The following is a 13,154-nucleotide window of genomic DNA, read 5'->3' on the forward strand; positions in this document are numbered from 1 at the left end:
CCCAGGAGGGCCAGGTTTTGATTAACTCAGGGAGGTAGAAAATGCTTTAAAGTCATTAAGTATATGAAAAGTTTATAGTTTATGTAGGGGCACCTGGGTGGCTCAGATGGTTAAGCGTCTGCCTTCTGCTCAGGTTATGATCTCCATGTCCTGGGATTGAGCCCCATGTCAGGCTCCCAGCTCAGTGGGGAGTCTGCTTCTGCCTCCCCCTGCTTGTGCTTTGTCTCTCTCTCAAATGAATACATTAAAAAAAAAGTTTATATAATGGAAAGGTTTAGAAGGTATTTCAGAAGAGGAATTCTCTCTGCCTTGCCTGAATCTTCATTCTCTTTCCTTTACTATTTATGTTATTTTGAGTAAATTCTCTACTCTAGTATGCTTAGAGCATTGGAATTACTTTCTTTGCTCTAATACTTTTCTGAAATGTTAAGATTGGGAAGGCAGTAGATACTCTTTCCACTAGATGGCACACTTATATTGTTATTAAGGGAAATGATGAAACTTCAAAATGTAAAAACCTTACCGTAGTCTCACATGTTACAGTGTAAAGGTTTCATTCCAATGCAGTTTTTAAAGTTAATACTGCTTCATCCTTGGTTATTAGTTTCAATATTCATGACGTATTTATAATACTTTATGTTTTCTTTAATTTGATGATTTCACTTGACCGTAACAGTTTTATTCAGAATGTCTAATGATGTTTATTTTTAATTGTGTTATGTTTATATGACTTATGCTTCCTGGTGTTGGTAAACTCATTTTACAGTGGTATAGTTGTCACAGACAGGTAGGTTTTTGCCAAATAAGAGAATAGAAAAGTAGATCTTTTCTGGCCATTTAGATTGAATAAATTGGTGAAATCTCACAAGGGAAAAGGAGCAAACCTCCCTTACTTTTTTAACATGTATATTGAATAGAGAAATAGATTTCTTCGTTCACAGACCTTATTTAAAAAGCAGGTAAGTATAATATATACTTTTATATCTTTAAGTAGCTCCCTGTCTAAGTAGTCCTCATTTATCCATGTGATAGATTTTGAGGTTCAAAATAGAACATTTACAAGTACGAAACTTATCTTTGAGAACCAAGTTTGCCCTATCTATCAGTCAATCAATCAGTCAGTCAATCTATCTATCAAGTAGGCTCCACGCCCAAAATGGAGCCCAGTGCTTTTTTTATAAATAGAAATGAATTTATTTCACATTTTTAAAGGTATATACATTTTTTTTCTTCTTCATTGTTATTGCTTCTCCTGTTTTCTGCCTCTTAGATACCTGCTTTTTTCATTTCAGGACTCATATGAACGTGCGAAACATATCTTGAAGACTCATGCAAAAGAGCATAAGAATCTAGCAGAAGCTTTACTAACCTATGAGACTTTGGATGCCAAAGAGATTCAAATTGTTCTTGAGGGAAAGAAATTGGAAGTGAGATGATAACTCTTAAAGTGGGTGCATTGCTGGTTTCACTGCAAGTATATATAAGTAGCTTCAGTAGTCTCCTTTTGCAATGCTTTTCTCCCATTCTTGCCTTGGTATCACTCAAGGGTGTGAAACACTTTGTCTCTCTTTTGTCACATTTAATCTAATTTTGGTTATTCTTATGATGACACCTACTGCAAATTATCAACCCATAACAAATATGTTAAAGAAAATAAAGAACTATTAGGATTCGAAACAGCTTGTTTGAGAAATGTCAGTCAGTTATTTAGTTGAAAATAAGTAATGATTTAATGGTTGGTTCCTCTACTAGATGTGAATAAAAATTGTGCCTTTAGCTCTTGGGAAGTATTTTTACTTGGCAGAGTAAAATTGTTGAAGGATTGTCTTTGTTTTTCGATAGTACCATTTACCTCTGATAAAGAAATGCTGCCATTTGGCTGTCGGTGAACCATATTTCTATATAGGTCAGTGGGAAACTTCATTAAGATGCACTTAATTGTGCTCCAGATTGTCCATACACAAAATAGTTCTGTTTTTGTTTTTGTCTAAGAGTAGAGACTTGTAAATGTACAGATATAATCAGAATTTAAATGATTATAACCTTTTAGAAATGAAGCCAGCTTACATTTTCATGGTCGTCTTTTTTTTAAACGTTATCATTCTTACTAATGAAATTTATTTCAGAGCAGCAAGTATTTTGTTAAATAAAAATTGAGTCACTTCAAAATCTGAATAACTATATAATTATGCTTGGTATTAAAAGAAAAATTAATCCAAAATCTCAGTCCCTTCAAAGTGAATTTTGAATTACCCCATGTTAGAAATGGAAAGTCGTGTTTGCTTTTCATTCAGATTTTGTGAATATGAACATGTTGTTATAGGATTTACAGATGACTTTATTTAACTCAATAGAAAAATTATTTTAGAGCTCATTGTATTGGTTTTACAACCAAATTATATCCTTGAAGTGATTTTATTAAAATTACCTACAGTTTTCTAATAACTTTTAAGCTGTATATGGTCTTCATTGAAGAAGTTGATAGAGGGCGTTTGCTATACGTATCCCGGCTTTTTTTTGTTGTTGTTGTAATTTTTAATTTTGATCTAATTTCAAACTTACAGAAATGTTACTGGAGTAATACAAGGAACTCCCTTATACCTTGGTCAAGAGTCGTCATCCCATTTTTTAATTGCCCATCTCTCTTTCCCCTTTCCCTTCTCCTTCCTCCGTCCCTCTCCCTCTGTCCTTCCTTCCTTCTCCCTGTGTGTATACATGTCTTTGTGTGGATGCATGTTTTTATTTTTCTTGGATAGACTTCTAGGATTGAAATTGCTGGGTCATGTAGTAAGGTCTTGTTCACCTTTTTAGGAACTTGACGAACTGCATCATTCTCCACACCTTCTACAGTATATTCTTACAGTCTATTTTTTTGATAAAGTCATTCTAGTGTGAATAAAATAATATCTCATGGATTAACATGCATTTATCTACACTGATGATACCTTCTCCTGTTTTATTGGCCATTGGTATATTTTCTTTGGAGAAATGTCTATTCAGACCAACATCCCTGTCACTTTTGGGTTGTTTGTCTTATTATGTGTTGTATGAGAGCATATATTCTGAATACAAGTCTTTTATCGATCTTGCTTTTTTTTTTTTTAAAGATTTTTTATTTATTTGAGAGAGAGACAGCCAGCGAGAGAGGGAGCACAAGCAGGGGGAATGGGAGAGGAAGAAGCAGGCTCCCAGCGGAGGAGCCTGACATGGGGCTCGATCCCAGAACGCTGGGATCACGCCCTGACCCGAAGGCAGACGCTTAACGACTGCGCCACCCAGGCACCCCAGATCTTGCTTTTTTTAAATCCAGTCCAACAATCTCTGTTGAGTGTTTAGTTAATTCAAATTTAGTATTGATATACTTGTTTCTACACTTCCCATTTTGCTCTTTGTTTCCTGTTTTTGTCATATCTAAAGAGATCCTTCTGTTCCTCCTTTTTTGGGTTACATCTTAGTGGTTGATCTAGGTATGACTGTGTGCATCTTAACTTACCAGTCTACTTTAATTCTGGTCAAATGTAAGAACTTTGTTTTAATATATCTCCTTTTCTTCTCTGTGCTTTTAGTGTCATATGTTATATCTGTGCATGTTACAGCAACTCAACAATATAGTGACATAACTAGTGCTTTAAATAATCTTATTTCCCCAGTCTTTCTCTGGGAATGTCTTTTATTTTGCCTTTGTTTTTTTAAGAATCGTTTTGCTGGATATAAAATACGTGGTTGACTTTTTTTTTCCCTTTAATCATTTTGATTATGTTATCCCATAGACTCCTGGCTTCCATTATTTTTTGTAAGAAGTCATCCGTTAATCATAATTTTGGTCTCCTTTTGTGATAGGTTATTTTTTTTCTCTTGCTGATTTCAAGGTTTTGGTTTTGTTTGCTTATCCTTGTCTATTACCAGTTGGACCATGATAATGTGTTTAGGTGTGGATGTCCTTGTGTTTTTCCTAGTTGGGATTTATTGGGCTTCATGGATCTGTAGATTAGTTTTTCATCAAATTTAAGCAATTTTTGGCAATTATTTCTTCAAATATATTTGTCTTTTTTTTTTTAAAGATTTTATTTATTTATTTGACAGAGATAGAGACAGCCAGCGAGAGAGGGAACACAAGCAGGGGGAGTGGGAGAGGGAGAAGCAGGCTCATAGCGGAGGAGCCTGACGTGGGGCTTGATCCCATAACGCCAGGATCACGCCCTGAGCCGAAGGCAGACGCTCAACCATTGTGCCATTTACTTGCATTCCTAATCTGAGTTTTAATGTTTAAAAGTTACAAAGAGGAGTTACAAATGTCCCACTCTGCCTAAGGAATCTCAGAGTCACAGATGGTGTCTTCTCTGGATAGGTGGGGAATATGGGAAGAGGGGCTGCAGAAATGGTTAAAAATAATAATAATAATAATAATAATAGTTCTCCAGCTGTGAACTGCCATAATAAGCAGAAAGTACCCTAAGAGGGGGTCAAAGAGATGAGGGGCATGTTGGGCATACCCTGGGACTGACTTGGTTTTAGCACTAACAGACCTGTGTCCCAAGAATCCTGCAGTCCAATGCATACTGGGGAACCTACTTGAGTTCTGGAGGTCAGAGTTCTGAAAATCTCACCAAAGTCAAGGTGTTGGCAAGTCTGCATTCCTTTCTGGAGGTTTTAGAGAAGAATCCACGTTCTTGACTTTTTCAACTTCTAGAGGATTCCTTGCCTCAAGGCCCTTCCATCTTCAAAGCCAGCAATTGGCCTGTCCAGTCTTTCCTCACACCACTCTGATACTTTCACCTCCCTCTTCCTCATTTAAAGGGCCCCTGTGATTACATTGGACCTACCTGGATAATCCAGGGTTATCTCTTCATTTTAGCAGCTTCTAATTAGCAAACTTAATTCCATCTGCAACCTTAATACCCTGCTTGCCATGGTAACAACATTTGTAGCCTCCAATGATTAGGATACCTGCTCCTTTTTCCTTCATAGGCATTTCCCTAATAAATCTCTTGCACTGTACCCAAGCATCTGCTTATTTGAGGACTCAACTAACAGAAGTGGTGCCAAGAGTGGTCTGAGGAGACAGGTTCTGAGACTGTCTTACAGCCAAAAAGAACACCATTGTGAGTGGTAGATGGGGCATGAGTATTTCCAGGCATAAAGTGGTTGTGACCTTAAAAAAAATTCCAGGTGCAGGAAGTTTGAAAGATACGGGAGGAACATGTCCATAAAGATGGTAGATCCACTCCTCTAAGTATATATGCTGGGAGAGAAATGAGAACATACATCCACACAAATGCTCATAGCAACATTGTTCATAATAGCAGAAAAAGTGGAAATAGCCAAAATGTTCAACTGAAAAATGGATAAACAACATGTGGCATATTCGTAAAATGGAATATGATTTGGCCATAAAACAGAATGAAGTGCTAGTAAGTGCTGCAACATGGATATACTGGGTAGAGAGGTGTCCTGCCACCCCCCGCCCCCCCAAAAAGATGCATCCGTGTCCTCACTCCCGGAAGCTGTGAGTGTGACCTTCTTTGGGAAAAGGGTTTTTGCAGATTACCTGAGGATCTTGAGATGAGATCATCCTACATTATCTGGCTGTCTCTAAATTCAATGATGTGTCCTTACAAGAGACACAGAGGAAAGACAGGGAAAAGAGAAAACCATGTGAAGACAGGCAGAGGTTGGACTGATGCCTCACAAGCCAAGAAGTGCCTAGAACCACTGAAACTGGAAGAGGCAAGGAAGGATCCTATACTAGATGCTTTGGAGGAAGTATGGCCTTGCAGACACCACGATTTTGGACCACTGGCCTCTAGAACGGTGAGAATCAATTTCTGTTCGTTTTAAACCACCAATTTTGTGTTATTTATGGCAGCAGCCCTAGGTAACTAAATAATGGATAAAACGGAAAACGTGCGAAGTGAAAGAAGTCAGTCACAAAAGACCTTATATGGTTATATTTAATATTCCATTTATGTCAAATGTCTAGGCAAATCTATCGAGACAGGAAATAGGTTTGTGGTTGCCTAGGGCCAAAGGGTTGGAAAGAAATGGAAAATTGACTGCTAATGTGTGTGTGGGGGGTTCCTTTTTGAGGTGATGAAAATGTCTTAGAATTGGTTGTGGTGATAGCTGCACAGTTCTTTGAATATTTTAAAACCACTGAATTGTACACTTCAAATGGGTGACTTGTATAATGAATTATATTTCAGTAAAACTGTTTTAAAAAGATATCTGTATTGCAAAATTGTATCTTCATCCTGGATTGGGGTAATGAGAAACTGACACAGATTAACAAGTAGTTAAAAGTTAAGTATGAGAGCTACAGGACCTCTTTGGAAGTTCACATGGAGGCCCTGATCTGCAGTGGAAGAGCAGAAACTGAAAGAACAAATTGAAGATGTGATGGAGTTCCAGAGTTCCAGGAATGTGTAAATGCTCAGCCAAGGCAAGTACACTATACCAAGTTCAGGGCCACTGAGACTATCTAGACTCTTATAAGATAAGAGAGGAATATCAGGATGTATGCCTATGAAGATGTCAGTTCTGCAGACCCGGTACTAGACCCTCATGGATTTAGCTCTCTAGGCCCATCATTCCCTAGTAAGTGTTAACACTTCACATGCTGAAAGACTTTGCAGAGGCTACTCCCAGACAAAGCAACAGGTGTCCCCTCAGGAGCTGCACCCACCTCCTCTCTTGGCTGCCAGGCTAATTTGGGTTAAATCCCAATATAATCAGGATGAGGATATGCTAGGCTCCATAAGGGAAGAAGAAATACATCAAACAAGCTATAAGGAGTAGTGTGTACAGGCAGAAGCTAGGGTGAGTACCTCTGGGATTGGATTTTAAGGGGCTTGATCAAGTGCGATGGAGTGTAAGATTGGATAAGCAATAACTCACAGATGTGGGGTCATTTGGAGGGAGATGGGATTTAATAAGCAAGAGCCCCAGGGGATAGAGGAAATTTGCTGTTAGGTTCTATATTACAACTCCAGAGAAAGCAATAACAAATGCCGAGTAAAGTAGAAATGCCTGAGTTGCATGCATTTGCAACATCAACTGTTCTACAGTTCGATTTAAAAGAGTAAGTAACTTCCCGAAGTTAGCATAGACCCCATGGGCTAAGGGCCTCAGTCCCACACACTGCCCCCACTTCAGATACCAGCCACAAACCCTCAGGCCCCCCAGGCTACCTACACTTCAGGTCGACTTGGCTACAAATTTGAGGATTCCCATGACCCTTTTTCAGGTTTGATAATTCACTAGAATGACTCAGGAAAGTGCTGTATGTATGATTACTGGTTTATTATAAAGCATACAAATGAACAACGAGATGAAGAGATACATAGGGCAGCAAGGTGTGTGTGTGTGGGGGGGTGGTCAGGAAAAGGTTTCCAAGCCCTCTTCAAGCATGCCACCCTCTCAGCACATTGATATACATTCACCAACCAGGAAGCTCCCTGAGCCTCATTTTGGAGTTTTTGTATGGGGTCTCATTATGTGAGTGTGACTGATTAGATCATTGGCCACCCCCATCATGGGGTCTCATTATGTGAGTGTGACTGATTAAATCATTGGCCACTGATTAAATCATTGGAGACTGAAATCAGTCTCCAGTCTCCCCTCCTCTGGCGTTGCAAGGGCAAAGGAGGCAGAGCTGGAAGTTCCAACCTTCTAATCATGTGGTTGTTTCCTCCGGTGACTAGTTCCCTTCCTGAAGCTATCTAGGCCCACAGTGAGTCACCTCAATAGCATAAACCCAGTTATGGTTAACAGTGTTCATGAAAACAGACATTCCTAACTTAGGAAATTCTAAGGGTTTTAGGAGTTCTGTGCCAGAAACTGGGGACAGATACAAAATATATTTTTTATACCACACCCTGACAGGTGACAGGTGAAGGAAAAAGGGAGACCAAGGGAAGTGTGCCTGCTGAAATGGATATTTCATGTGGGGCCAGAAGACCCAACGGAGGATTACATTTCATGGGAGGGCCCAGAGGACACATCAAGACCAACACAAGCATAGCAAGATTAAACTATTAGAAGTGGAGATGGTTAAAAGAGCACGGTGTCTGTTGAGGGAAATACGTCAGGTGAACAACAAGGGTGCTGCTTAATATCTACAACCAGAAAAAGGCAAGAATAAAGGAGCAGGAGGATGAGGGCAATTGCCCCAATAAAAACTGATGACCCCTTGATAATTTTCAGATCCAGAGCCAATGACTAAAGATGTGGAAGAGCCCTGCAATGCCATAGAAAATATATACTACAATATTTCCCCATCTTTCTCCAGTGGACCTAATGTCATTACTTGGATGATTCTACACTGGGTAAAATGGAATTCCTGTATGTTATTCAAGGACTATTAAACGTAGGGTCTGAGTTGACATTGATAGCTGGGCCCCCAAAACATCATTGTAGACCACTACAGTAGGAATTTAGGGGACCAGGTAATAAATTTAAAGTCTGGCTCACAAGGTCTGCACACTAACCAGTGGTCATTTTCTAAGTCTCTGAGTGTATGATTCAAATTAATATACATGGCAGTAGGAGTAACCCCACACTATATACTTGGCCTTGGTGGGGTAAGGGCTTTTGTAGTATAAAATTCAAGCAGGAACCTCTGAAACTGTCTCCAACCCCTCATTTAAGAGAGTAAACCCAAAACAATGTTGCATCCTAGGAGAGATGCTAGCACTCACAATCTAAAGGATGCAAGGACGGTGAGCTCTATCTTCTGTTTGATTCACTAGCCTGTCCCATTCAGAAACTAGAGAGATTGTGGAAAATACCTAAAGACTACTGTAAACTTAACCAAATAGTAGTTCCGATCACAGTTGTCATTGTGGGCCTCATATTGCTTCCAGAACAGACCAATAAGACCTCAGGGAGGTAGAAGTAGTTCATATTTATATGGTATGTACAAAGTGTTCCTTCATTTCATTTGCCTCAGGGTTATATTAACTCATGTATCCAGACCACTGGAACATCCCCAGAATATCTCATTGGCCTATCATACTGACACCACGCTGCTTTGACATGATGAGCAGTAGGTGACTGTAACGCTTTGGGCTTCGTAACCACATGGACTGTCATTGCAGTGAAGTTTTGGGGGAATCTAGTGGTCAGGGGCATGTCAGGGTATTTGCTTAGGAGTGAAAGACGAATTGCTGCATTTTGAATACGTTTTCACAAAGAAGGAAACACAGAAACTGGTAGGCCTCTTTGGGTTCTGAAGGTAGCATATTTTACACCACTAATTCTCAATGAGTTGGGGGTGAGAGAACAATTCTCTGGGTACATTTGGCAATGTCTGGAGACACTTTTTTTTTTTTTTTGATATGTCAAAAGCTGTACATATTTAATGTATAGAATTCAGTGAGTTTGGGGATATGGATATACCTGTGAAACCATAACTACCTTCACACCATAGACATACCCATCCGCTCCCAAAGTTTTCTACTCTCAACAAATTGAAGTACACAATGCCGTATTGTTAGCTGTAGACACTACGCTAAAATAGATTCATCTGGAGACATTTTTGATCATCCCAACTGAGGATGCTACTGGCATCTAGTGGGTAGATGTCAGGAGTGCTGCTAAACATCCTACCATACACAAGAGAGGCCCCCACAACAAAGAATGATCCAACCCAATATGTCCATGGTACAAGGTTGAGAAACCCTGTCCTACACTGAGTACTCCTTTCATCCAGATACCTTGGGGACACTAAAGAAAGCAAGACTTAAGCTGGCCCAGAGCAGATGAGTGGTGCAGCAGGTGCAAGCTGTGCTTTAAGAAGCCCTGCTGCTTTGGTCATAGGATCCAGTAGACCCTGTGCTATTCATGGTGTCAGTGGTGGGGAAAAGTGGTACTGTGGATCTTAGTGCAAGCTCCAGTAGGAGAATCATAGTGCAGGCCCTTGGGGTTCTGATATTGATTCTCCACCAGAAGCTTGCCTGTAGAGGAGTCCTATAGTAGACAGAGATGAAGAAATGACTTGGTTTTAGTATTCCTTCTGTGCTCAGTCATTGGCTGGACACAGCCTGGTAGGCACAAGGCCTCAGTGTGAGCACTATGGTGGATATGAAAATGTAGCAGCTGGCTGCATTCTGGGCTATAGCTCAACTGTGTTCTCATGTTAGGTCCTTAAAAAAAAGATTTTATTTATTTGTCAGAAAGAGTGAGAACACACAAGCAGGGGGAGTGGCAGGCAGAGGGAGAAGCAGGCTCCCCACTGAGCAAGGACCCTGACGTGGGACTCGATCCCAGGACCCTGGGATCATGACCCGAGCCGAAGGCAGACGCTTAATGACTGAGCCACCCAGGCACCCCAAGAAATGGCATAGTATTTTAAACAGTGGAAGTTTAATATAAAGAATTACTGAACTATGACGAGTAAGTAATTAAAGGATGGAAAGAGAATTCTGAAGGGTACCCTAGGGCTGGAAAAGAGCACCCCAAAAGGGCTAACTTGGGCAGGAGGTTCAAAGTTGTTGAAGAAGGTGTGATTGCAGCACAGTGAATGGCAGAGAAGTTGGAGTCCTGTGTGTCTGACTTCCTCTGTGTATCCAATTGCCAAGCTCAACTCATTTGTGTCATAGCAGATTGTTGCTGTTTATCTGGAGATTGAGCCCTGGCCCTGGCCCATGTTCTGGTGTGCTGCTGCTCTTCTTGTTCCTTCTGCACCAACATCAGAAGTATTCTGCCCTAGCTGCGTACAGCCAGAGCACGCAGTCCCGCCCCCAGCCAGTGACCCTTCGAAAATGGATACCATGCCCCTAGCAAATGCTCTTGACACGCGACTCTCTCTGTGCACCCAGTGCTCAGCCTTAACTCTGCTGTATCGTTAAGATGTGTGTTGCATCTTGCTGCACGTGGATATGATACACTGGAGGCCTAGCACTGCTGTGCTGGTAGGGGGGCTCGTTGTGCCCTGACACTCTCTATACATCCATTTGTCAGACAGGCTTCCCTGCACTCCTGAAGGACATTTCCTGCTTGCATGATGACTAGCATGGACCAGCTTTGGCCTGGACAGCTCAGTGGACTGCGACCACACCTCCTTCAATGAGTTCTGAATCCCAGCCTTGGGAGTCACCCATTTGGGTAATCTTACACCCTAGGGCATTTGGATTTCTCTTTAAACCTTTATAATTGATCTACTGTTATAGTTAAGAATATTTTAAAAAGATTTTGTTTATTTGTCAGAGAGAGAGAGGCAGAGAGGCAGGCAGAGGGAGATGCAGGCTCCCCACTGAGCAGGGAGCCCAACAAGAGACTCGATCCCAGGACTCTGGGATCATGACCTGAGCCGAAGGCAGTCACTTAACCAACTGAGTCCCCCAGGCATCCCAATAATTTTTCATATTAAACTTTCCCTGTTCAAATTACTAAGTGGTTTCTCTCCTAATTGGACCTTCACTGATACAATATATCCCTTCTTTCTGGAATGTGCTTCTCCCCCTCTCATTGGCTAACCCCTATTCATTCATTAGGTTTTAGCTTTGATACTGCCTTTTTCTGTGCGTCACTCCCTGACTCACTACCCTTACCTTCACATGATTCCATAGGCCTTTTTGTGCTCACCCTAAATGTGGCATGAAATATAAAATTTGCCTCACTCCGTGCACACCAGAATGTCATGTCTGTTGTTTCCTCATTGACTCTCACAATTCCAGAATAAAGGTTTTCAGTACATGTTTCCGTTTGAACTTTATGGTCCCCTCGATACGGTTCTTCTGGGTCAGAGATCTCCAGTAGACACTGGCAGATCATCCTCCACACACTTGAACCCTCATATTCTAATCATGGTTTAATTACAATATAGTTTTAGTTTTCCTCAGTAGATAGAGTGGAATGCAAGGGAAGACATGTCCAAAAGAATGAATAAACCAGTTATGGAAAAGTGTTTGATGAATGCCTTGGTAACTCTTAAGAGGAGAAAACATTTGTGACAACCCTGAACTGGACTTGGAAAACCTGAGCTAAGGGATTTGTTAAGGCATTCATATCTCAGTTGTTTTTCATCATAAAACAGATATTACTCTAACACATTATTAATTCCATTAGTATAACTATCAAATGAGTATGCAGCAAAACTGAACCAGGGCATCTTTGAGCTTTAGATGGGGATGGGAGTTCTAATCAAGAACTTTCTAGAGAATGTCTGTTCTAGATCTGATGTTAGTTTTCACAGAAGTCTGGGAGTCAGAAATCTTAGGTTTCAGTTGATTGTGAGAAACTCTTTGGGGATCCACATAGCATCTGACCAAGGAACACAGAAGCTCAGAATTGGCCTACCATATACTCTTTGAGTATCTCTGATCTATAGAAGAACGCTAGAGTCCCCCAAATTCTACAACTTACCTAGAGTCCTGGTTGTGGTTCCTATCTCCTTATAGCCTGGTGATGTCTTTGACCCTCATTCCAGGTTACATTAGGAAATGTCAGAGTCTTCTGTTCAAATGTCACTACAGAGAGCCTTTACTGGTCTCATAAGTCACCCTGGGGAATTCTGAGGAGACAAATAAAAGACAAAAGATAATTTTCTAGCTGGCACCTGTAGGAGACAAATACTTGTTGATCATAGTGGGAACCACTGACATACACCAAAACCGTTTTGTCTAGCTAAGCCGGATAGGCCTGAGAAATGGTTTGTTGTTGTTTCTGTTTCTTTGTTGTTCATTGCTCTTTCACCAGTGAAGACACCCATTCTGGAACTAGTTACCTCCTCAGCAGGGACCCTCGTGCTCTCCAGAGCTCTGTATGTCATTCCAGCAGCAATTTTGGCTGAAGATGAAGACCCTTGGTTTCTGAGTTGCTAATTCCAAACAACTTCTTGTCAAATCATTCAACCTACAGACACAAAATGACATTAAATTGCCTCCAAAGAATAAGTGCCTAAATTTACATCCGTGTATTTGCCTTGCCGTAAAAATAGACACCAAACTTTGAAATTTTGCTGGTGTATCTTGTGCAACAGTGGTTTCTGTTAGTTTTTATTTTGGTTAATTTTTTTAAAAGTAAGCTCCATGACCAATGTGAGGCTTAAACTCAACCCCAAGATCAAGAGTCGCATGCTCTACCAACTGAGCCAGCCAAGGGCTCCTACTTTGGTTAATTCTTAAAAATCATTAACCAATGTAATAGGAATCTGG

General features: G+C 40.6%; 2 protein-coding genes across 2 annotated transcripts in view; both read left to right on the forward strand.

The window, feature by feature from the left end:
• YME1L1 (YME1 like 1 ATPase) overlaps positions 1-2,445 on the forward strand; it is a 44,628-nt gene extending 42,183 nt beyond the window's left edge. The window contains exon 19 of the mRNA XM_026490263.4: positions 1,293-2,445. Within this exon, the coding sequence (XP_026346048.1) occupies positions 1,293-1,436 (144 nt within the window). The 3' untranslated portion in view covers positions 1,437-2,445. The remainder of the gene's footprint in view (positions 1-1,292) is intronic.
• Positions 2,446-4,382: 1,937 nt separating this feature from the next.
• Positions 4,383-13,154, forward strand: part of LOC125280907 (ankyrin repeat domain-containing protein 26-like) — a 414,415-nt gene continuing 405,643 nt past the window's right edge. The window contains exons 1-2 of the mRNA XM_057304708.1: positions 4,383-5,811; positions 7,882-8,324. The gene's annotated coding sequence lies outside the window, so the exon portion shown is untranslated. The remainder of the gene's footprint in view (positions 5,812-7,881; positions 8,325-13,154) is intronic.

The sequence above is a fragment of the Ursus arctos genome, unplaced genomic scaffold, assembly GCF_023065955.2.
Source record: "Ursus arctos isolate Adak ecotype North America unplaced genomic scaffold, UrsArc2.0 scaffold_30, whole genome shotgun sequence".
Lineage (NCBI taxonomy): Eukaryota > Metazoa > Chordata > Mammalia > Carnivora > Ursidae > Ursus > Ursus arctos.